This window comes from Lepisma saccharinum, chromosome 3 (genome assembly GCF_977018435.1).
Source record: "Lepisma saccharinum chromosome 3, izLepSacc3.1, whole genome shotgun sequence".
Classification (NCBI taxonomy): domain Eukaryota; kingdom Metazoa; phylum Arthropoda; class Insecta; order Zygentoma; family Lepismatidae; genus Lepisma; species Lepisma saccharinum.
In genome coordinates, this window is record NC_139231.1 from 119,474,241 (window position 1) to 119,501,390 (window position 27,150).

At 37.1% G+C, this 27,150-nt stretch overlaps 1 protein-coding gene across 2 annotated transcripts; it reads left to right on the top strand.

Moving 5' to 3' along the window:
• Ufm1 (Ubiquitin-fold modifier 1) lies at positions 1–26,908 on the top strand. 2 transcript variants are annotated; one of them, XM_083119311.1, is made up of 5 exons: positions 1–255; positions 9,768–9,824; positions 14,753–14,871; positions 19,439–19,569; positions 24,849–26,908. In XM_083119311.1, exons 3-5 carry the CDS (start codon positions 14,849–14,851, stop codon positions 24,932–24,934), a joined length of 240 nt encoding a protein of 79 aa, XP_082975437.1. In that variant the 5' UTR covers positions 1–255; positions 9,768–9,824; positions 14,753–14,848; the 3' UTR covers positions 24,935–26,908. The 2 variants fall into 2 exon arrangements, with proteins under 2 accessions (XP_082975437.1, XP_082975436.1); XM_083119310.1 differs by lacking the exon at positions 14,753–14,871 and having other exon boundaries at positions 12–255.
• Positions 26,909–27,150: the final 242 nt, after the last annotated feature.

The following is a 27,150-nucleotide window of genomic DNA, read 5'->3' on the forward strand; positions in this document are numbered from 1 at the left end:
CGAGATATGGCGAATTATTCCCGTCCCGACCGTCGGAGTTCTAAAAATTTCCCGTCCGACCAGTCTGCCTCAAATAACAGTTTCTCAAGCAAGTGCTGCAACGAAGGGTTGTTAACGCCTTGGCAACATTGAGGTGCCAACTCTCCTGCGGGAAGTCTGCTACACACCGTAAAGGAGAAAGTACTACATATGGTGTCATATTTTCGGTGACACTTGATCAAGAACTAGTAGGAAGACTTCGTAGAAAATTATGGCGTATGTATGGTTTCGAACTGCACAAGCAATATTTAGTGGGTCCCTCTCGTTATTTGCTCGAAGACATTATTAGGATATGGTTCGTGAAACGGTGTATTTGTAGGTTTGAACAGATGCTGCATTAAATGAGAATTCAAATTTATGTTTGGTTTACCCATTTGTGGCTAAGAGACAGTACACCATATGGTAAAATTTAAACCCAGCCTGCCATTTAAAACGAAGCGTTAATAATAATAATAATAATAATAATAATAATATGCAATCCACATTTAACTTTATGGTACAAATTCCATATGTTGTATGCATAATTACATGTTGCACATCAGCTACAGTTTACTTTCTGACCGTTTGTGCACAATGAACTTTGGGATACATGATGCATCTGTCCACCTTTAATTTTTCGACATTTTATTATGTTTGTTTGAATCATTCTAATAGAAAGTAGTAAGTATGGATGTTAACGTGTAACTTTAATCCATTATGCTTTTTACACGAAAACAAACACGTTTTCTACTAAAGTCATTTTTCTAAGTGCTACCGAACACACGGAACGGTGCGATATTGCTTGCTTTGCGAATTATATCGCTTCTTTTGTTTTCGGATATCAGTGTTTCCAAGATACGGAAAACTTACCTGAATTTCACACAAGACACCTTCCCGATGTTAGACAATACCACAGGAACTTATTACGGTAAGTAGTTTCTTCTGTAGAAATGAAGAAATCTGTCCGAAGGATAGTAAACTAGTATCAAAGGGCACGTTTGGAAACCCTTCTTCCACTAGCGAGACCGGGCGACTTTTGATGCTCGCGCGATCTGCAGGTACATAATGGAAACAGCAGCATAATGTCGCTTTACACAAAAGGCAAGTTTATTACATCAAAAGTGATTATTTCTTGTTCTGCAGCATTCTACGGTGAAGTTTTCAGTTTCCGCAGCATTTTGTAATATGCAGAAAAAGTTTTCGTACATACTTTTCTTAGTAAAAATAAAGAAATGTCTCTCCGATGCATGAAACTGTTACCACTATTTCATATGTCGCTCAAAAGAGGGCCCAAGTTTCTTTTGTTTAATTGCGATTTCATCATGCTATGCATGCAGTTTACATGGTTTGATTTCTATTTATGTCTGTTAACACATACTTCGGAGTTTTAGCGATTACTTACTGCATGTTTGCTTGAGAATGGTTTTACACTTCCGTACACTACTATAGGATCCTTTTCTTGCCACCAGCCATTCGTATATTGTCGTTTTGGTTACAGACAGTTCCTGCCATCTAGGCCACATGTGAAGTGCAAAGTGTTTTTTCTGAATCCTGATGCGCAACAGTTATTCTTAGAATGTCCAATTTTCTCACATCAACGAATCTCGCACTATAAAGGAATACAACGTTGGAGAATTCAATTTCCTATAACACTCACTTCCGTTCTATCAGAATTATCTCCTCCACTAATATGGCATTTGTACTGATATGCACGAAAATGTAAGGCTTGAAATATAAAATGATTTTATAATGTAACAGTGCAAAGATAAAAGTGAATTATTTATGTTTGTGGTGCTGGTGAACTTGAGTGACAATTTACAGACTTCTGAAGAAAGACAATAACAGAAACGCTGACTAAAGTCAACAGGATATTGTTGACAGGTCATATAAAAGAAGAAGAAGAATTAATGAATGTGCTCACTTACTGTGCGGCAACATATTTTGCATTTTACAATTGCCAAAAAGTTCCTAAATGCTTTCTTAGTAAGGTAAGGCAGGACAGGTTAAATCTTAGCATTAAAATAACATCCTGAAATGGTTTTGTAGTTAGGTTAGGAGGGTCTCCAGCCTCATTTGGAGAGCCAGCAGCGAGTAAGTACTCTGTGGTATGTCTTGTCGGTGGAGAACTGGTATGTTTGCTTAAGGTACCTTACACATATTTTTTTCACCAATAAATATGACTTTTCGGAAGTAAAAAGTTGCTAATTACTTTCATGAAGCTTCAAATTTACTTTCACAATCATTATCACAATTCTGTAACACTTTTTTCTTTCTTCTACGAACAAAAAGGTCTTGTCTATGGGAAGTGCAGATGCTTGCGTAAAGTGGTTTTTACATATTTTTTTCACCAATAAATTGTACTTTTCTGAACTCCAAGGAGTGGTAATTACTTTTACCAAGGTTGAAATTTACTGTAACAATTATTTCCACAATTCTGCGATACTTCATCTTTCTCCTATTAAATTTTGAAAAATCATTAAACAATCTGAACTGTTACCTGAAAGAGTTTGTGCTTGAGACTATACCACATGACCAGCTGCCAAAAGCATTTTGGGGGTCTTTATTTTAATGCTAGGAGAGCCTCCCCGATAATGTAATAATGTCCTTGCATTCTAATCAAGGTGTCCTGGGTTCGATACCTAGTGGAGGCACATAACGGTTTGGATCCCATGTTAAACTATAGGTCGTCTCAATTAGCCTTTCTGTGCATAAAGTGGACTTAAAACAAAAACTCAACTCAACATTAATGCTAGGAGTTCTAGACCTGACCTGTCTAACACAATCAATCATTTAAGAACGTATAACCTAACTTAACTACGAAAGCTAGCCAGCCTCCTTGTCGGAGTGGTCAGCACAGCATGCTCTGACTCCAGGGGTCAAAGGTTCGAATCCTGGCCTGGGCATGCATGTTTGTGATTGTCCAATCATCCAAACTAATGACTACCCATCAAGAATAGTGTTTTGTATTTTATGGAAGGGAAATGCATTCTCCATAAAATACACAGCAAGCAGTAGCGAAGCGTGACATATTTGCGTAGTCATTGCATGATTTGTCTAACGCCAGGGTCAATATTTCAACCAGGGTGGAAGGGGGAATGAGAATTCCTACATTGATAATGATGATAACAGTGATCGTACATGACGTGTGAAGTAGATATGGCCAAATCCATTTTTTCTATGGAGTATATGATCGTAAAATAAGAAAGACAAAACTTTCTTAATAAATTCTACCTGAAAAGATGGAAAAATTGTTAAACTTCTCTCTCCGAAATTCAGGTAGTAAAATTTCCAAATAGATATTTTAAATTTTATGGAATCCTGATACTTTTGGTCATACCTGGTGTGAAAGTAAGATATGTTAGGAAAAAGGTTCTGTCTCAGTAAGTATGCCTGTTACGTCGAAAACAAAAATCTTGATCCGTCTTGTCATTTGTAAGCATAGTAAACGCAAGACAACAGGAAGTACTTCATGTTTTGTAAAGCAAGAGCAGGATTCAAAAAACGAGAAATACTATGAAGGAAATACAATGGATCCAGAACTGCTTTTTTTCCAGTTCTTTCTAGCACTATCTGTGGGGAAATTTATGCTTATATACTTATATTTTTTTTTCTATACACCATTACTTTCATGTATTCTGTGTAAGTTGCTTTGCGATGCTCTTCAATATGTGTTTTTATCTTAAAAGAAAGAGCATTGCATGCTTTACAGTGCTGGACATTCTAAGAAGTTTCATCTTGATGATGTCACTGAAATCCTGCAGTTTTTGTAAAGAAGGTGCCTGAAAAAAAGGTTTCTTGTGACCTGACCTTCCAAGAGCGGGGGAAAAGCAGTCGAAGGACCTGGATTCGCACCATTCCTGCAATGACCTGGGCTGCCTGACACCATTGCAACACTCCCAAAACAGTAATAAGGATGAATTTTTGCATAGGCAATCATTTATGAAATTATGATGAAAACATTTTTATTTGATTTACATATTCTTAAATTTGTAATGAATTGGATGTGGAGAACAGGCAACATACCATCTAATTTTGAGTTAGAGTTCTAGTTTGGCTTGAATTGAATTATCTCCTCCCAATGTCCTCCCAGGGTATTGGTTCAGATTGTTTAATGATTTTTTCAAGGTCTGATAGGATAAAGACTAATTATCTCAGAGTTGTGGAAATGATTGTCACACTAAATTTGAATCTTCCTGCAAGTAATTAGCATGGTTTGGATTTCTGGATATAGATATTTGTAATCGAAGAAAAATAAAAATTACCTTAGCATCCACACTTCCAATGAACAAGGCATTCTCCGTTCATGGAAGAAAGAGGAAGTATTGTAGGCTAGTACAGTGGTTCCCAAAGTGTGCACTGCAGTGCCCTGGGGTGCCGTGGGGTTCCAATATTTTCACTGAAATGATTGTTCCAAATATGAGCAATATTAGTATTATTTTGTACTTCTTGCACATAAAATATTTCTGAATTGGAAATACGCATTTATTTTTTAACTTAAGGCAATCAACCTAACCACATTAACCGAGCTTTGCAAGGGTTAGATAGGCCTACATTCTGACTTGGCACCATGGAAAAATCTTGAAACACTAGTAGAAGTGATTGTGTAAGTAAATTGGAAGCTTCCTGAAAGTAATTAGTACAGTTTGCTGTTCGAAAAAGTCCAATTTATAGGTACAAAGAAGACATTATGTGTACCTTTTGCAAACATCCCCATTTTGAACTGATGAGCCATTCTACAGACTACTACAGTCATTCACTTGTTCCTGTGGGTCTTACTTATCACATTCACTTGTTCCTAGGGCTCTCACTTATTGCACATAGGTGAAACACATTCTTGGTCAAGTGCTGTATTTCGTTAGGCTAGATGTAGTGTATTTATGACAAGATATTTAATCCTAACAAGCCTAAAGCACCCCATGCTTGCTTAAGAAGATTAAATATGACGCTTGACCAATATGTTTTACTTATATGTGATGAGTCACACCCATAACTAAGACAACAGTAAATGAATGGCTGATGGCAATTAAAAAATTATGAAGGAGTATATATGGAAGTGAAAAACCATTCTGAAGGAAACGCACAGTAAGTAATCTCTAAAACTCCGTGTCTGTGTTAACATAAGAGGACTAGTAAAAAAAAAAAAAAGGACTGAATTTTTTTACTTACGAAATACATTAGGCAGGGTCCAGGTTGATATGGTCTTTTTCAAAGTAGTCCCCATCGAGTTGTGTACACTTGGCCCAACATATCTGACACTCATGGAAGACTTGCTAGAACCCTCCGCTTCTTCAGAACAGCCTTTGATGAGTCAAAACGCTTGTCCGATTTCAGACGAGGCAGCAAAAAAAAAAGTGTCACATGGAGCAAGATCCAGGCTGTATGGAGGGTATGGGACACATTCAATGTTTTGTTGAGTCAGATATTGGGCAACAGCATTGGAAATGTGAGGGTATGTATTATCCTGGTGTAGGCGCCAACCAGATGGATGCAGCTCAGGGCATGTTCGATGGATGTGTTCAGCCAGGGTCTTCAAAACTGTCACATAATACTGCCCAGTAACCATGTATGCGGGCCACTTCATGTTGGTAGACCATTCCACGGTAGGAAATCACCATTACCTTATTCACCGATGGAACAGCTTTGGTGTCTGAGAAGTGGGTGATTTACGGACTGTGCTTGCCTGTTTGCTTTCGGGATCATAGTGGTGAAGCCAACTCTTGTCACCAGTTATGATGGAATTCAGGTAGATTTCGCCATACTTCTCTACCAGATGCTGAAGCCCCCAACACACCTTTACTCTCACCTGCTTCTGTTCAGGCATTAGCAATCTTGGCACGCATCTTGCACATACGAGTCTCATGTGCAAGCAATCTTGCAGAATAGTGAACGTACTACCATGGGAAATGTGTAACACATCTGCCAGTTCATCTGTTGTTATTCAGCGATCTTCCTGAACAATGACGGCACCTGTGTTAACCATGATCTCGTTCACTGTGGTGGCCGGAGCACCTGAGCTGCTCTGCTTTGTGGTCAAAACACAGCCCTCCTTAAACTGTTTGAACCACCGGAATGCATTTGATTGTAGAAGGACATCTTCGCCGTATGCCTGCTGCAACATTTCATTTGCTTCCGTGGCAGATTTCTGCAGATGGATGCAAGATTTCAAAGCCGCGTACTGCTCCTTACGAACAGACTCCATTTTCAGTATGCGACTTATGACCATTCATGTGTTGCCAGATGCATGCACATACGCACTTGCAATTTTATCTGCCGATTCCACGAGACACGTTCTTCTAGTGCAAATTTGTTTCACCGCTGCATGTTCACTGTGATATAAAAAAATTCATTCTCACTCTTTTTTGACTAGCCCTCGTACATAAATTGAAATCGAAACATGTAAAAGATATATTCATAACTTTATAAAGTTGCAATTAAACAAAAGGAACTTGGGCCAAAAATGTTTTCTATGCCAAGAAATTTACTAGTACATCAAGTAAATTATCTGTCCAAACCTCACTAGATTCTGGTAATGCACATGTCCATCAATGCAAATGTACATGGAAGTGTAGGTATTAGGGCTGAGGAGAGCCAATTATATATATATATATATTTATATATCAGTGTGTGTGCTCTGTTGCAACGATGCATCTCAAGTTTACAGTCTTTTTTAGATCAGTGACATTCGATAAGATGTTTCAAATATGAGAGAAATATTATAAGAATGTAAGAGCGAGATAATCGTTCCCCCACCCCCAATGTTGAAATAATGAAACCATGCCTCTTCAAACTCCTCTAAAACTAAGGGATCAATCTTCCCAAACTAACATTAAACCATCCATGAACACAAGAATAATTGGCGATTTACCAGCCTCGGCCGGATATGACGTTTAAAACTAACAGTAAAGCTGTAATGTAAAACCAATCTAGTCTATTTTTTGTCCTTTAACAAAGAGAATAAAAATTTGTAAATGAAATGTAATGAGAGAATGATAACTAACCAGTCTCTTGCTTCGATATCAGGCGATTTACTTCAGTACAGTGATATTCCGACGTGGCTTTGCTTTCAACATATATACTTTTGGCAATGATTTCTAAAAAAAAAATTGGATAGTTCTATCTATTGGTGTGGAGGAAAATCAAAAGCCATCACTACACGTTCCAGAAAGCACCTGCCATCATCTGTCCTTCAAAGAACATTATTCCCCTGCCACGTCCCTGTGTCGAAACATGCCTGGTGAAACCCAGTTATCCAGTTCGGGACGGACAAAACACTAAAGTTTGAAAGGAAAAAGGGATTAGCCTAGATATTTGAATTTCCAGGAATATGCTATGTCTGAGACACGTCCACCACGTGGGCGATGACTGTTTTGACTTCGGGAGGTCTCTAAGGAGAGAGATGTCCACAATACACCAGGTGCCTTGTTGGCACCAGGACCTGATTGGGATTATTGTAACAAGAGAGCGCATCTGTGGGAACAAAGCTTGGTAGACTTCGAAGGAACTCCTATGGGGATAATTTCACGTTACCCTTGATTTGCAAGATACTTCACCGTGAGTCTTATCTGCGTATGGATTGTTTGTCTTGTACTTGCCTTTCATGGAACTAGAGTCCACGTTCAACTAAAAAATGCAGTTTTTTTCAAAGTCAAAAGTAAGTTGGAAAAGGTGAATGAACCTTTGAAAAGGAACAAATTTTGGTTTTGGCTGTGCTTGTAGCGACTCAAAGACAATGGTATCTGCTAGTATCAGTGCAAAAATATCAACCGATACGTAACAGCTGAGCCCTAGTAGGCATGCAACATCTGTAATTAGCATTAAACATCTGCATGAATTTTTTGGTTGACAGTGAATGTGCTAACCCAGTGGTCCTCATGATTCATGTTGTACTACTGAAAATTAAACCTACAAAGTTACTAGCACAAAACTGGTCTTGTGGCAGTTATATCATTGTCATATTAAAAATAATTTCACTCTTTGATAGCAATGCAATGGAGGAATGTTCAGGTTACCATATATTATGTGATGAGAGTGCGTAGAGAAGCCAATTTGGTTTGTAAGAATGATATGATGTGTGAACCCATTGTAGAAGCCTTGAAAAATAATTCCATTTTCAATAAGCCACAGAAACTGTTAGTTATGATTATTCTTGGTCCTCAAGTGCAATGTGTGTTGTAACTGGTAGTTGGAACCCTTTTTCATACCAGGTGTGCTGGTTAATAATTCTTAATTGATCCGAAAGAAAACAAGTGTATCTGGGGAGAAAGGTAACAAATGCTTTATTCAAAGTATGCGCTATCGCTAGCCTTCCAGAAAAATTGTTCTCATTCTGAGGTCATCCAGTCAGCAAGCCATTGTTAGACATCTTCGTAATTGTTGAAGTGTTGGTGGGAAAGTGAGTGAGAAATTGATGAAAACAAGTGGTAGTCCGAAGGGGCTACGTCTGGTGAGTATGGCGGGTGGGGCAAGAATTCCCAGCCAAGTGCAGAAATGGTGTCTTGACGCCTTTCGCTGCGTGTGATGAGGCGTTGTCGTGCTGCAAAATCACTTTTCCGTGTCTTGTTGCCCAGTCTGGGCATTTTTCGATCAATGCATGGTTCAAATTGATGAGTTGTTGACGGTAGCAAATGGCATTCACTGTTTCACCTGGTTTCAGAAGCTCATGGTACACCACACCCTTCTGATCCCACCAAATGCACAGCATTGTATTCCTTCTGAAGCGATTGGGCTTTGCGGTCGATGTTGAAGGTTGTCCTGGGTCAACCCATGACTTCTTTGCATTTTGGGTTCTCGAAGTAGATCCATTTTTGTACCCAGTCACTATCCGATGCAAGAAAGACTTACTTTCATGCCGAGAAAGCAACTCTTCACACACCATTTTTCGCTTTTCCATTTGTCTGTTGTTCAGATGATGTGGGGCCCATTTTCCTGCCTTCTGGATCTTTTCCATGGCATGAAGACGATCAGATATGTTTTGGGGACCAATATTTAACTTCTCTGCCAGTTGTTTTTGCATTTGCGTATCGTCTTCATCCAACAGTGCTTGAAATTTGACATCTTGGAATTTTTTCGGGTGGCCCGGGCGATCTTTGTCTTTGAATTTTTTTTGGGTGGCCCGGGCGATCTTTGTCTTTCAAGTCGAAATCACCACTTTTGAATCATTGGAACCAACGCACACACGCATCTTGCGTTAGGACATTGTCACCGTATGTTTCCACAAGGATACGACAGCTTTCACTCTCGTTTTTCTTTTGATTGCCGCACATGCTCCTTATTTGGTTTGAAGGTCAACATGTTTCCCACACAAACCCAATATTACGATCACTTGCACTCGGTTGCACATCCACGGCGTTTTGACAGGTATTGTCCTGGCACACACTGATGTAACAGTTGAGACTGTGCACCAACCCTTGCTTCCAGTGCCATCCAGCGACGAAATTAAGAATTATTAACCGGCACACCTGGTATTAAAGAAGGGTGAGGAGGAGAGGCCTGTAAAAAATATTAAAGCAAGTGAATGTAATCCATTCTAGATCACCTTGTTGCAATTTGTAGCGCATCCAAGAGAATAGAAAATATATAAACATGTGTTTCAATGTTCGTCTGAGTGAGTATTATAAGAAACTATACAAAATGCTGTTATGTGCAAAGTATTAAAGTATTATTATTTATAATTTTAATACAATGTGATTAAGAATATGACCCATAATATTTTACAGACACAATACACATTTTCTTTTTTCTTTTTGCAGATCGAAAGTTACGTTCAAGATTACTCTGACATCTGATCCAAAATTGCCATTCAAAGTGTAAGTCTTTCATAATTTCTTTACAACCATACAACCATTCCTTTTCTTCATCCAGTGTTAATATATGAGCTTAGAGTCAAGTGGCAATACTGTAACTCAGAATTCAAGCCACTTTGGTGGCTGAGCATGTTGATGTGTGTGTCATTTCTTGATTGATTGATGTCAGACGCATCAATGCCAATCCAGACGTCAGAAGCTTGTTAGTCTGCAAAATGCAGTTCAGCATGTACTATGTGGAAAGGAGATTGGCAGTTGGGTGTCTTACAAAAGAGTCACCCCTTCATCCATTTCATCTAATCATAATTCATCCTTTGTCATCATGAACATGATTTAAAGTAAACAATCAAAGTAATCATTCTTTGTCAGTGTCAGCCATACTATGATTGAACCAGTAAAACTGATTTTAAATTATAATACGTATTTCGTGTTTGAATTTTATTTGAACGACAGTGACTTATCATATTTGTCTGTCCTTATGTCTAGGTGTTGAGGAAATTTGGATATATGTAAATTGTCATGCTTGTATTTTAAATAGAGCCCCCCTGTGACAGAACACACTTTTCAAAGGAATGTGTTCAGTGGCAGCATTTACTCTGGCAGGGGACTCTTTCAAAATTATTCTAATAATTAAGATTAAAAAAAAAGCCTGAACTTGTGGGAAGTTGTGTGTTACATCTAGAATCTGTGTTATTTAGATTTTATTCCTTCTTTTTATGCTGCTTTTAAAAAAGATAATACAGTGAATGAATGGCATTGAGAAATACCATCGAAGTTATTCTTTTTCTGATATTTTTATTGATCTTTCTGTCACTGATTAGTAGTCCCTCTCTTCGCTTTTTTTTATAAGGTGCAGGAAACTTTATTTTGGTATAATGGTATAGCTGTATTTTTTTTCTGGTTTATTCAACAGATACTGAAATTTTACTGATGAGATTGTTACTGATTCTTCATTGATGAGTGTAAGGATGGTTGCAAGTTGATGTTGGCACTCTTTCAGGATGTCAGAGGTATTCATGTTATTTGAAAACTTTGTGAACATGTGTGAAGATGAAAAACACTGTGGAAAGGGTGAAGAAGACCTAGAAAATTTTCAGAACCGTTTAAAGTCCGCTGACATTATCGAGAAACTATGCCAGAAAACATACAATGAGGATTTTCAAGATTTATTTGAAGAAAAGCTACGTTTATGGATGAGATTGCGTAAGTGGAAGCAAGAATATGCATTGGAATTTTTCAGAGAAGCCTGTGATCATGTACTTAAAAAGTACATTCCCTCAGTTTGTACAAAGGAGAAAATTAATTCAATGGTTGAAGAATATATTAATGTGTGTGGAGAACATAGACTATATGCATTTGTTAAGAAAGGAATTCTAAACAACAGTTCCATTCTTATCACTTTGGATGCTTTTGATAAGGTGAACAATAAATTAGAAGCGAGCTGCTTGCCAGTGATCCCAGTTGATTTCATGTTAGTTATTTTTAGTTGGTTCAAGCATTTAAATCATAACAGTAATTTAAAGGAGACAATATTATCCTTTTGGAATGAAATAGGAGGAACGAAACCTGTGTTTGAAATGATGCTCCTTGTTACATTACTTGAAATTGATGAGATATGTTCTGTTCAGTTATGTATTTTAGAAATGTTTATGTCAAAAATGAAAAGTGAAGAATCTGTGAGTGAAATGTGGGAATTATTTTCGAGTGTAAGCTGTGATATTGTGGTACGGATTTGTGAGAAATATGCTAATTTCTTAACGTGTTACGTCCAGTTTTTGACATTGGTTGAAGGCAAGTTTTCATGTTGCTATTCTGAAACCGAATACAAATGGGTTGTTGCTGGCAGTGTGGAGGATAGAGATGATTTTGAGGTGCTTGTAAATCTTGTGAATTGTTTGCTGCAAGGAAATGATAATGTCAGATTGGTTATGAAAGAAAGTCTTCAAAAATTGCAAAATCAATCGAGATTTTCATTTTGGGAGGAAGTTGAAGAAAAATGTTCTACATAATGAAAACATTGACACTGGTTAATATGTGAAACATTGGCTGTGATGTTGCTTCTGATTAGTAGTTTGTAAACTTCTACTGGTGTTTTTCAAATTTTGTAAACTCTGTGTCACTGAAAAATTGTGTTTTCCACAGTATGGAAAAAAATGTGTTGTCGTAGATGGCATATTTTAATTTTACATTTAGTTCTGTAGGGTTCTTGTTAGGCATTTCCATTTTTAAAAAGTAATTTCTTACGATATTTTAGATTGACAGCTAATAGTCTTTCATGTATTTCGTAAATTAATGTCAATTTTGCAAATTTATTATTCTTTCTTTTACAAATAAATAAAAACATTAACAACTATTATTCATATGAGTTGGATGGAGTATTTGGTTTCCAAAAGTTTTTAGCATTTAAATTTTAAGAAGCACACACATTTGCCCTTTACTTGTATTTCAAATGGTAACGTCAGCACTGGGGTAGCACCTGATTACAGGTAAATCTTTAAAGCATTGCACTCTTCCCTGCATCAATGCATAGATTGTAGTGTTGTATCAATACAAGTGAAAGAATTTAAGTATTTCAATGGAAGTGATAATTTGGCATGAAATCTGTATCCATTGAGTCATGCACCGTGGCCGTGCGGTCTAAGCATGATGCTTTGGGCTCAAGCTTAAAAAACTCATGCATGCAGGTTTGAGTCTCCTTGGAGAAGCTTTTTCTCCTGAGATTTCGGTCTGTGTATGGGACTGGTGGCCATCCACTATCCTGAGAAAATTTGGGAACTAGGAATAAGTAGCGTAACCCAGTCATGGCATTCAAAATATTTTTTTGGCAGGGATGTTAGGGGTGACTTGTCTCTAAACACCCAGATGTCAACATCTCTTCCACCCTGGAATGTAATGAATGAGGCTCTGGCATCCAGACTAACAACCCGTAAGTATAATCCTCTGTAGGGCTGGTGTTGTCTTTCTGAGTGTCCTCTCAACACTTCAAGCAATGCAAAATTTGAACAAACATTGTGAGCAAACAGGATATCTCGTGGACTAGAGTCACTACTCCTTAGTGCACATCACTGTTACCAATAGAACAACACATCTAATATGGTAGTGTTAAAAGGAAGAATTAATTAAGGTCCTGCAATAGGTACATACATCTGGTATTCATACATAAACAAAAAGTTGGATGCATAAGATAACGCATCTTCTTCTGGAAAATATATCATGGTAGATTTTGCAGTAATACATATTCAGTTTGTGTGAACGCCACTCATGACCTCACCCCCCCCCCCCACACACACACACACATTATTCCTCCATGCATGTTCTCAAGGGAGGATTTTTCTTTAAATGTCTTTTTAATTGTATTTGTATAAATGGCTCTGATGCTCACCCAGCTTTCACCAATGGGCATCTTGGGAGGGGTGGGTAAAGGCAATTGGAGCAGAGATGGAAAATGTGTGGAATCCAGTGAGGAAGGAGTTCTAGAGCAGCTGTAGAAAATTGTTTTAGCCATGAAGGAACCACTGTTAGCAGGAAAGGAATCTTTGCACGTAGATTTTTGCATTCAGTTTGCCTGAACAAAAGATAGTCTCCTTCAGCTGCATTGCCCCTTCTACAGAGCATTCGCTGACATTCGCTACGAGACTTGGAGGCAAGCGGCCCGGCATCAGCGCTTGTTTTTCCCGGTGAACGGGTCCGCGACAGTCGCTTATATTAAACCTCGTAAAAGAGTTTAGAGTAACAGGGTCAGTTCTGAATAAAAGTGGAAAGAAAAATGGGGAAATAAAGTATACAAAGACAATCTGCACACCATCCATGAGTTAAAAAGAGAGTATTGTACGAAAAATCGGGAGAATTACAGTAGACGAACTTGCATGTGTAAATGCCAATTTTCTTCGGAGATATCAGGAATGTGTTGCAGCAGAGGGACATCATTTTCAACACCTTCTGTAGTCAAGGTTAGTACACAATATGAAAACTGTAATTTTAATAGCAGACTTTAGCGACTGTCGCTGACCCGTTCACTGGGAAAGACAAGTGCTGATGCCGGGCAGCTTGCCGCTGAATCTCGTAGCGAATGTCAAGGAATGCTCTGTATATTTGTAATGTAGGCAAATATAGAGAATGATGTCTTAAATATCACACAAAAAGTTCTGTTATATTCAGCTCCAAGTTTATCTGCCATGGTAGCAAGTAGTTGCCAAATCCACTAAATGGTAACACTTTCCAAATAACTCCTTAATGAATTAATACATAAAAACATTACACCATATAAAGCAGAAATCAAATGACATGAAGGTTGATTGATTGATTGATTTGTTGTTTTAAGTCCACTTTATGCACAGGAAGGCTAATCAGGACTGGACCTACAGTTTAGTGGGATCCGAACCACTGTGCCATGTGCCTCCACCGGTATCGCACCCGGGACCAAATTACGTGAAGGAAAATACCATGGAAGTATTGTGTATTGAAAAAAAAAAGATGTAGTAGATACATTCCATAAATTGTACAGAAGTTGAAATATTGTAAAAGAATGACATCTTACTCACATATTAATGATTGTCTTATGGAATAATGCATTGTTCCTCGTACTGTCAAGAGATGCACCACACATCTACTGTGAAGTCCATCTGTATGTTAGATCTCCTTCACTCTACACCTGAGACAAAGAGCAAAAATCAAGATGAGTTATTCTATTACCCTAAACATTGATTCATAATCACTAATTATTACTCATTAACTGAGAAAAATATTTGAAATGGCTGTGTGTACTGAATCAATGTAAGATTTGCTTGTTGTGGGTGGCATAAGTAGTTACACGTTTGTTAGAAGAAACCACTAGCTTTATTTTGTGGATAGGTTAATGTTCACATAACATTTCAATAGATTTGTTAACATGGTAGTGAAACACGGTAAAGTCAATTTTTGTTCTTCATTAGGTGATCAACATCCCCCTTCAGTATCAGTACAAAGCTCCACGTTCTCACTTGCAGCATGGCATAATATCAGTTGTAACAGCATTCAACTCCTCAGTGATGGCTGCACGCAAGCTATCCAGGTTCTGTATTTGATGTCTGTAAGTGTTGCTCTTTAAGTAGCCCCACAAAAGAAAAGTCGTGGGACCATGCAGAATCCACTCAATAGGATCTCGGCCAGTCAGTCTGGAAATGTTTCATTTAGCCATTCCTTTACCTCAACAAAATAATATGGCAGGGCCTGTCTCATTTCCACCAAAGACATGTTCAATAAGTAATGGGTACACAAGCTGTAATATCAATTCCACATTGCAGTATCTTGGAGAATAGACCAAGCAAGCCACCAGATGAAAAAACATCCTAAGCTGTAACACCTGGACTTTGAGAGATACATTCCACAGTAATGGGTTACCATGCCTCTTCACCATTGAGAACCAGGTCTGTGAAAATTCCACACATATATCAGTGTCATGAGCATTGCATTTTATCCAGTATTCTGTCATGGAAATGTCCAACTTGAGTGACAAGCATTTCACTTCTCCAGGGAACAATTAAAACCTGAGTGCACAACTTCTTGATTTTGTTGCACACTTGTCACTGTCCTACAAGTTCTCATGACATCCTGGACCAAACATCTTGTTCAAGTTTCTTACTATCGTTATGACACCTTTTCTTGTCGATCAAATGGGAGAAGTCGACTTCATTTTTGTGTTTTCAGTGATATAATTCATTCATGTTCAGTTCATGTATAATAAAAGTTACTGCAGGGTCATTCCATGCCATTTCAATGAGGTCATGTCACCCACCAACTCCGATTTCGATGAAATTTGGTATACACCCTTCCTTTATGGTTGAAAGAAACCCCCTACTTTTTTTCACTGTATCTCAAACGGTTTTCATTTTACAGCACTTTGAAATGTCATTAAATCAGTGTTGTCTGCTACTCTTGAGACCCTCAACACAAGCTACCCTTGCTTACATTTTATTTCCTTTCTCCTTAACCAGTCATCAGATATCTCTGAAATTTTACACAAATGCCTATAAAAAGACTAATAATGGACTTGTAGCCTAATGTTTGTGGTGTGAAAACTAGGTTACGAAAATCTGAATTTTCATAATGTGGGTGTGATGGAACCAAAAGTTTTTGATGTTGAAAATCATTGCAAAGACATGCTCTTTCTCTACAAAAAATAAAAAAAAAAAAATGTTTTATTCCTTCCAACGAAAATTTCATGTTTTTTGGACATTGCTTAAAATTTCAGGGTCAATCCGTGCCAAATGGTCCAGCACTGGTCGCTCGACCATTTTTAAAATTTTTCATTTGTTTGTCGTTGTAACACCTGTACAAGGGTAGTTCAAAACAAACATTATTTTTCAAAAACTAGACTTCGTTTGAAAATGGCGGCCATTTTTGTTTCATGACTTGCAACATTTTTGGCCTATGCAGACAGTTGCGGTAATTATTATAACTCAGCTAAGAAAAATTATAGAAATCTGAGGTGAAAAACATTGTTTTCAGTACATTTCAGGCTATATTTAATGTTCCGTACCTTTTCCACCATATCTAATGCAAATGGCTGAAATTTAGTTTCAAAACTGACTGATATTCAATTTTGAAGGGAAATCGAGATGTAGGATATATTCTTTTTAGTAGGTAAGCAATAAAACATGAGAGCTATGATTTCTTTCAGAGGAAACATATACAACCAAAGTTTCAGCAGAAAATATTTAACAGCCTTACTCACCTTTTCATTTATAATAGCTACTAACGCGCTTACAATGCCATTCGTAATTTGCAATAAATTAATACGTACAATAATTGTAATTGCTTGATAGTTCATTAAAAGTAAATATTTATAATTGTAACTAATAATGTAAATTTACCTGTTTTTCCCAAACTTCTTCCTATTCTAACTTTGTTATCCATGTAATATCAATCTCGAAATTTTTTACAGGTACCTATTTATGCTGTAATCCCAACCAGATATTGGTTTGATTTCAGTTTTAAATCGACTTTGTGCACGGAAGGGTAATCAAGCCCAGACCTACAGTTTATTAAAGTGGGATCCAAACCACTATGTGCCTCCAATGGGTATCGAACCCAGGACCCATTTATTACAAAATGACGTAACCACTACGCCATCGGGAAGGCCCTTATAACCAGATAAATTTCGAGAAAAATGAGCATTTTCAAAGAGCTTTAACTCAAAGTGGAAACCAGTTACAATGCTCAAATATTTTCTGCTGAAACTTTGGTTGTATATGTTTCCTCTGAAAAACATTATGGCTCTGATATTTTATTGCTTACCTACTAAAAAATATATATCCTACATCTCGATTTCCCTTCAAAATTGAATATCAGTAAGTTTTGATACTAAATTTCAGCCATTTGCATTAGATATGGTGAAAAAAGTTACGGAACATTATAGCGCAGGAGACCTTAGAAAGAGCATTTCGCGGGCTAACAGCAGACATCGCTCGCACACTATTGCTGATACCCTCGTGTCGTCTGCTCCTCAGCCGAACAAACAGGCCGAGGTAGCAAGAGGCAGAGGTCACTCACCCTTCCAGAAGGGTGCAGCGAGCTAACTGTTGCAACCGGGCTCGCTCATTTGCGGACCTGATTGGTTCTCGCAGACACATCCCCATATTGTCGTCTGCTGTAAGCCCGCAAAGCGATCTTTCTAAGGCCTCCTGCACTATAAATATAGCATGAAATGTACTGAAAATAATGTTTTTTACCTGAGATTTCTATATTTTTTTTTAGCTGAGTTATCATAATTATCGCAACTGTCTGCATAGACCAAAAATGTTGCAAGTTATGAAACAAAAATGGCCGCCATTTTCAAACAAAGTCTAGTTTTAGAAAAATAATGTTTGTTTTGAACTACCCTTGTACAGTTGGTCTTAAGACGACAAACAAATGAAAAATTTTAAAAATCGTCTAGCAACCAGTACTGGACCTTTTGGTACGGATTGACCCTGAAATTTTATGCAATGTCCAATAAACTTGAAATTTTTGTTAGAAGGAATAAAAAAACAAAAATTTTATTTTTTGTAGAGAAAGAGCATGTCTTTGCAATGATTTTCAACATCAAGAACTTTTTGTTCCAGCATACCCTCATGATGAAAATTTAGATTTTCGTAACCTAGTTTTCCCACCACAAAAATTAGGCTACAAGTCCATTATTAGTCTTTTTATAGGCATTTGTAAAATTTTTTGAGTGCTGATGTACTTTTTTCTGAAATCCTCATTATTTCATTGAACTTTATGTACAATTTCCAAGAGATCTGATCACTGGTTAAGGAGAAAGGAAATAAAATGTAAGCAAGGGTATCTTGTGTCGAGGGTCTCAAGAGTGACAAGACAACACTGATTTAATGACATTTCAAAGTGCTGTAAAATGAAAACCGTTGGAGATAGTGAAAAAAAAATAATTAGGGGGTTTCTTTCAACCATAAAGTAAAGGTGTATACCAAATGTCATCGAAATCGGAGTTAGTGGGTGACAAAATCTTAGTTTTTTGCGTTGATTTGATGTGGAATGACCCTGCACTTAATTATGGCCCTGATATTCTGAACTCCATAGTCATTAACCTTTTCATTTTGGCATAATTGTTTGTTGAAGAATGACTGAACTCACTCACTCTTTTAACGACAATTAGCCAGTTGCCATCTTCACAGGGTGCATGATACAATAGTGACTGATAGATTGAATTAGCCACGGTAGCTCAGTCGTTAGGACATCTGACTACCATGCGAGAGACCCAGGTTTGATTCCTGGCGGGGGAGAACTGGAATTTTTCCCACCTGTTGAAGTGGCTCCGGCACCCATCCAGCATCAGATAAAGTGGCGCTACTTGGACGAAACTGGGGAGTAAAGGCAACCATCGGTGTTGTGCTGATCACATCACCCCCACCTTTAGCTGTAATCAAGAAACTGTGGAGCGCTAACTCCACACCCCCTATACACCTTCATGGCATGGTGCAAAGCACAGGGGATCACTTTACTTTTAGGTTGAATCCAGTTTGACATTACTGACATGGTAGAATGAATGAATTAGATCCCTTCATGCATGCAGTTTTGCATAACAGATGCGGTAAATTGAAACCACTATTTATGCCATTCTAGGTAATATGCAGTTCTTTTACAATATTTCAACTCTATGTGATATACAGAATATAACTATTCCATATGTGATATTTTTGGTACACGATTCTCTCATATTTCCCTTTATGTAAACAGATGTTTTGAGGACGGGGCTGAATAGAACAGTTCGGAGAATTCTGTTTCATTTCTTTTGGTAAGGTGTAATATTTTTACAAGAGAAATCATTTGGGAACTAGTTTAAAAATGTTACTATTTAGTGCATTTAGTGGCCACTTTCCAGTTTCCCCAGTGTTTTCCTAGGTTGTCATTCACAAATTTGTCAACTTTCCTCTTTAATTGTTTACATTGTTTGTCAAATTTGTGCTTAATTTTGCAATTAGTATTCGTGGAGCTGATCTTCACATCCTTAGTATGCCTTCATGGCAAGGAGCAAGGCATAGAGGACAACTTTATTTTTATTCCTGTATCGTATATCATTATGCAAATTTATGAGAGATGAAATATTGTGTGCTATTTCTCTTCCATTGAACGCATTTTAGATTAAGTGTTCCTGATGCAACACCCTTCACGGCAGTTCTGAAGTTTGCAGCTGAAGAGTTCAAAGTACCACCAGCTACTTCAGCAATAATCACTGATGATGGAATAGGAATTAATCCACAACAGACAGCAGGTATTAAAAACTTTGTTTTCTTTCCTCTGTTCTGAATGACAGTGCGTTGCTTTCCTCTTCCCATATTTATTTTTCTACAATGTTAAATGAGCATCACAATGCATGTACTTATTTCTTGCTTATAAAGCTTTTTCCTGTAATAACAGTGAGGTCAACCCAAAGTAACCATGTATTCTAGAGGATTTTGTCATATTGTAGTATGCTATTACAAAATAATTAACTAATGGGCACAACCAAAGTAGTAATGTGTTTGCAATGACCATTATGGTTATTTACACAAGATTTATATATTATTGCAGCATTGCACACACCAAAACACAAAACAACTGTTGCACTAAAACACACCTATAAATGTATGTGTGTGTGAGAGAGACAGACAGACTTGTTCTTCCACTAATGTAAAACTAGGACAGAAAAAGATATTACTCTACGAACTAGCAAACAAACTCTGAATGCTTAAATCCAAAAGAATTGAAAGTAAAGAATGCTCGTCATACATTCTTAGGATCTTGCACCAAGTGGTGGTAAATATTCCCAATATGTCGGTCCATAGGTTTTAATGTGTTTACTAGTTCATTGTAGAGTATATGTTTTGTATTTTTGATTCATCCAAATAATATGAAGGATATTTACATAGATAGGGCAATGCATTAGTTAAATTGTAATGTGCACTAAACCCTTGATCTCAGTGGTGTCTCGTGGCCTGAAATTTGGCTGGGACTTATTTTTTAAAAAATTTAAAATATAATGACAATTCACATGAATTACAAAAAATAGGTATTTTTTCTTCTAGACTACAAAACTGGACTTACTTTTTTGAAAGAATTTAAAATGTAATGACAAATTACATGAATTACAAAAAAACTTGTATTTATCTTCTTCTAAATTACAAAACTGGACTTATTTTCTAAAGAATTTAAAATATAATGACAATTCACATGATTACAAAAGAAACAGGTATTGTTGTGAAACACCTTTCTACGAACGTTGACTCTTGTTCTTCTGTTCAGCAAATTTTGTTATTACTTTTTCGTTGAAGCCCTCTGTTTGAAATGTATTCTATCTCTATTGTAAGCAAGTGCCAAGGCATTTGGTCTGTCTTGTCCCATTGCATTTCTTAAGCAGGTTTTAATACGCTTCAATGAGCTGAAACATCGTTCAGATTCAGCTGTTGCCACTGGAGTTATTAAAAAATATGTTTGTCATTTTTACTGTTTCTGAAAAGATACACTCTAAATTAAAAAATATGTTTGTCATTTTTACTGTTTCTGAAAAGATACCCTCTAAATAATTTTAAATAAAAAAATGAATGCAATCTACTGATAAGAGTTTGTTTTTCAACTCTTCACAACAATAAAGAACACGAAGTTCCCTCTTTAGTTTTCCCTCTTCTATGAAGGGATAATACATCTGGTAAGATGCCTCTGTTTAAAGATTGTTCTCTTTCATTATGTCCTCGTAGAGCAAGTTCATGTCGACCACAGAATTTTAAGCAATCGATACTTCTCTTTTGTCTTCTCGTTTAATATCTAAGAAACTAAAAGTGAAAATATACAAAACAGTAATTTTGCCTGTAGTATTATATGTGTGTGAAACTTGGTCCCTCACGTTAAAAGAGGAACATAAATTGAGAGTATTTGAAAATAAGATCCTTAGGAAAATATTTGGACCTAAAAGGGATGAGGAGACAGGTGAGTGGAGAAGGTTACATAATTTAGAACTACATAATTTGTATTCATGTCCAGATATTATTAGAATAATTAAATCAAGAAGACTTAGGTGGGCAGGCCATGTGGCACGAATGGGAGAGGAAAGAGGAGTTTACAGGATTCTTGTTGGGAAACCAGATGGTAAGAGACCTGTAGGAAGGCCAAGACGAAGATGGAGGGACAACGTTGAGATGGACCTAAAGGAAATCGGTAGGGATGGAAAAGAGTATATAGATCTTGCTCAAGATAGGGACAGATGGAAGGCCTGTGTTGCTGCAGCCATGAACCTTCGGGTTTAAGAAGGCTAGAGAGTTAGTTAGTTAGTTAGATACTTCTATTTAATATATGCCTATTTTTCTGGACAAATTCATTGTGTCTTGTAATTGACAGCCTATGTCCTTCATCAATTTGTGTTCGAACATCAACCCTGCCAAACTCACTCAAACATAGCGAATGAAAGCCACCAAAACACTACAGAACAACATGCGAGATCGAACGCGATGCAACGGAACTAGCCCCAAATCAGCAGCACTCAAATCCATTGCACTCTCCCCTCCTGTCTCTGCTAGCATGTGACATTCACTGTAGCGTAGGTGGGTGTAGGCCACGCCTTCCTTTGCAACGTGCCCCGGAAAACGATAATTGACATCAATGCCGCTAGGAGCTCTGTCGTATCCAATGCAACAGACGACGAATTTACATGGGTAAAAATCGCCTTTTAAAAGACTGTGTGATATTGTGATAGTTATGCGTTATGGTGATTGATAATTACGTGAATACATCCGTTTTTCTTTAGGGGCTAAGCCCCGGAAGCCCCAAAGGACGAGATGCCACTGCTTGATCTTTCTACAAAGGCAATGACTGCTTAGTGTTGCATGTAACATATTCATAGATAGATCTGTTAGATATTTCTGTAAAGGCATGGTATATAAAGGGTGCGGCAGAAATAGTAAACTGGTTTTAATAATCCATGGTTTTGTTTGTTGCAAGTGAATGTTCCATCAGTGATGTGTGCAGTTAGCCATGGAGCGCTTTATTAGGAGTGTGTCTCTCACCAACACACAGAACATTTCGACAACAACTGAATCGACGTGATGCACCTTCTCCTGTTGCTGGGTAAGACAATGGTGTGAAGAATAAATCGCCACCTAGCCGACCACGGTCAGTGCGAACAGAACAGAACAAAACGTGGCATGTGGCCGTGTCTCTGCAGTGCGGAGTCCATGCAGATCAGCACGTAAACATGCTTTAGCGTTGCAGATATCGGACTGAAGTATTCCACGAATGTTGCACGTAGACCTTAACTTTCACCCATGCAAGATGCAAGTTGTGCCACGTCTGTCAGATTGCCATAAGGTGGCCTTTGTGGAATGCTGTGAGCGGATGCTGGCATTAATAAGGCAACATCAGACATTGCTAGACACGATGATGAGTGATGAAGCGCACTTTTATCTAACAGAAACAGTTAATAAGCAGAACGATTCAGTTGTCGTCGAAATGTTCTCTGTGTGTCGGTGATAGACACACTCCTAATACGAGGGTCACTATTTATATTTTGAGCCTAACAATGAAAAAACAGGAATTTGGCATTGAAAACTGCTTTATTGTTTTTCGAAGTATTCTCCTTTATGGTCAATACACTTTTGCATTCGTTCGAACCATTTGTCAAAGCAGTTTTTCCAATCTTCTTGAGACACCTCCATAATATGGTTTTTGAACGCATCAATGGCGTCTTCCGCCGACGAAAATCGTTGTCCACGCAATTTATTCTTGACATTCGGGAACAAGAAGAAGTCATTGGGTGCCAAATCAGGACTTTACGGCGGATGACCCATCAATTCGATTTTTTGACTGTTCATAAAGTCGGTTGTTAGACGAGATGTGTGACACCTGACATTGTCTTGATGAAGAATGATCCGACGGCGTTTGTTTGTTTTCCGTATTTGACCGAAGACCTCTGGCAAACAAATTGTTGTGTACCATTCAGAGTTGACCGTTCTACGTTCCTCTAAAGGCACAGTTGCCACATGACCAGTTTTCCCGAAAAAACAGGCGACCATTTGTTTCGATGTGCTTCGAGCGCGAACAACTTTTGTTGGATTGGGTTCATCTTGAAACACCCATACAGTCGACTGTTGTTTACGTTGCGGCTCGTATGCATATATCCATGATTCTTCACCTGTTACAATCTTATATACGTCTTTTGAAGCACCACAATTGTATTTATTGAGCATTTGTTTGCACCAATTGATGCGAGCGTCTTTTTGAGTTTTTGTCAAATTGTGTGGGATCCAACGAGAACATACCTTTCTCACAGCTAAATGATCATGTTATATTTTATATATGCTGGTGGAACTAATGCCTATGGTTGCCTCAATCTCACAGTATGTCACATGACGATCTTGCAGTATTAGGTTTTGCACAGCATCAATGTTTTCTTGAACAACAACTGATTTTGGACGACCTTCGCGAATCTCGTCGGTGAGCGAATGGCGGCCACGATTATATTCGTTATACCAGCGTTTCACAGTGGCAAAGGATGGGGCTTCATCGCCAAATGTGGAAGTAAGTTGATCGATGCACTCTTGTCTTGATAATCCACGTCGAAAATCTTAAAAAATCATCGCACGAAAATGTTCACGAGTTAATTCCATTTTATTGTTGTCACGCAATCTCCAAGGCAACATAAACAACACAAATGAAGCTATTGACAAAACATTTGAAGTACGTTATGGTCAATAATGCCAGACGATTCCGTGCAAACGTCAAATTGCGCCTAACTTCAATCAGTGTTGCCAAGGCTCAAAATATAAATAGTGACCCTCGTAAAGCACTCTACAGCACAAATACACTCCGCCACTGTTCAGGGCTCAATGGCTAACTGCACATGACATTGATGGAACCTACACTTGCCACCTACTTTCCAAGGTACCTGCTTCATGCCTGCCCCTTCTCTGCAACAAACGAAACCATGGATTATTAAAACCAGTTTATTATTTCTGCCGCACCAGTTATATATTTTCTGCTTGTTGCCTGTCATCTCCTTGTTACAATCTACCTTCAAAGCCAACACTATTATTTAAATCAACTAACAAATAATTAACATAGAACTTTCCCCACAGTGTAGTGGTAACACTGCAACCCTGTAATCAAGGGGTGTAAGCAAATAGCACAGTGATTTGGATCCCACTTGAAACTGGAGATCCAGTCTTGAATAAAATTTTATGATTAATGGGGTGTGCTATGAAATTGCTGACTAATTCTGCCTAATTAAATCTTCAGTATGCTGTTTTGAGTAGTTCAGACTTTGGTTAAAATAAGCATGAGATTCTTTTCAATTTTATTTATTTCTCCCTAGGATGGATTGAACTAAAATTTAGTAAATATTAAAGGTATGGTACTCTTTTATATAGCTTTAATTTCTCACTTATAATGTATTATGATGTGATCTTTTTCCAAACTTGTGCAACTCTTTGTGTTCATAATTTTATCATGTTTTTATTTTTACAGATTTAGTATTTTATGCTCCTGAAATATAAATGCTGATAATTGCTTTCTTTATATTTACAGGAAATGTATTTTTAAAGCATGGGTCTGAATTGAGGCTGATTCCAAGAGATAGAGTTGGGCAACAAAAAATGTTTACATCCAGTTGATGGACAAATGTGATACAGAATAAAAATGCTTACTTCTATCTTCCGTGGTGCTGTCAATTTTATTGTCAAATGGCATGCAGGAAAAACTGTATGATTTCTACTCTTCATAAAATTAAACTGTGAAATGAACAAAAACAACAGTTTGTTCCCTATTTTTTCATTGTTACATTCTGTTCCATGTTCAATTTTTGTGTGAAAAATACAGGTATTTGAAATTTTGTACTACATGCATTTTCAGACACTAGTGTTGGTAAGTTCAGTTTGGTTGGAATTCCATGCTTACAAATAGTCAAACTGAAAAAAAAAAAAATGCTACATTCTTAAGTTTTAACAAACACATTAGAATGAAGTGAAATATATATGAAATTTGTTTTCTATTGTACATACACATTCATCAGTTGAATAGAATTTATGAACCACATGATGAATTAACATTCATATGCAAGAATCTCTCAATATTTCCAATATGAAATAAAATAAGGTTACGAACGGTGTATTCCAGATAGCCTATTCAGGTAATGAATATCCAGCCTATATAAAGAAATATTAAATTCTATCATGAATGTTATCAATAGAAATCTCTATTGCATTTACATTTTATATTAGCTATAAAGTTTTGTTTGCAGTGTATATTGCAGTCTCCTGTCTGTCTAATTTTATTACTATTTTCTCATCCATATGCATAAAAATAATGTACGGTTATAAGAAAATCAAACTTAATTTAAAGTAATAATTCACGATTTTAGTACCTAATTATTGATACGTTTATATTTCCATTTAAAAAATTTTGACACGACTCCAAAGTAGTAATTAAACGTAATGGAATATAAACAAATCAGAATGTCCGATTGCATTAATAAGATTTTTTCAGTATAGAGAATGTTTACACAATGATTTACTGCTTCATGTATTCACTTCATAGTGGATATTAAGAACAAGTGTATACATAAGACTGTGTATCGCAAGTTGGGAAATATTGTGTATCAATATAACGTTTAACTTCTTATAAGTAGAATTGTTTTCTTCCTTTACCCATAAAAATCAAAATTATATTCAAGTCTCAATATATGCATTATTAGATGTGCACAGGAAATGGAAAAGAGATTTTGTTTAGTTATTCCACATTTTTTTCTTTAACCACTTGCCTGACACATTATTTTCCCCAAAATTGTCCATATTTTACACATTTTTTTATTGTGTGTTTGTAATGTACCAATATCGGCAATTAAGGAACAGTAACGAAATTCTACTTTTGGGGTCAAATAAGGTCACAAAACTATTCAAAAATTCTTCATCCGAGTTAACTCGTACATATAAGGAAAGTACTACAAATGTTTGAAAATAGCATATAAACTGTCGGAAATAAAATGCCTTCACATTTTAACGCTGTCAAAGTTTACAGACTATCACACATACTGTCTCACATCAAATGTTACCCACAGTGTGATAAACCTGAAAGCATGGGCTATCACAGAGTGCACCATTGCAATGTGGGCAATAGTATCTAGACTCGCGACGAATCTTCTTTCCTCTCGCATCACTGGAAAGGCGACAACTACGTAGTGTCACGGGAATCTGGTAGGTTGCAGCAGTACCTCAACAAGCTATCTACACCTTCCACCTGGTGGCCAAAAATGGGAATTAACACCTATTAAAGCTCAAATGAGACTGTCTGGGTAGGCAGAAAAGTGCACTGTAGTTGTACGATTTTAACGAGAACTCTGGTAAATAATATGTAAAGCAAAAACAAATTCAGAGTTAACTCAGGTTAATCAGGCAAGTGGTTAAATATATATGTATTTCAATGCTATTTGGTGACATAGTAGCAGGGTCTGGGATAGCACATAATGTTGTTCATATCATGTAATTATGACAATGTAACATTTGAAAAGAAATATTTAATATCAGATCAAGATGGATGCTATTATTGCATATTGTCTGTTTTAAGTGTAATAAATTAGTCTTATCTTCTGATATTTTGTAATTATTATGAATTGTACAGTGTAGTGGCATGCCCAGGATTTTTGCAGGGGCCAGGGTTGCATCTTCTTTTTTTGAGTAGTCTGTCGTACATTCTGCCAATTGTTCCTGCATTTGATGCTGTTTCTTAGGAATTCTGAGCAAAGCGAGGAACTCCCTTCCCCTACTGCACCTGCATATGTAATTGAGATGCAGATTCATAATCATGTAAAAGATAGCATTAAATATATATGTAT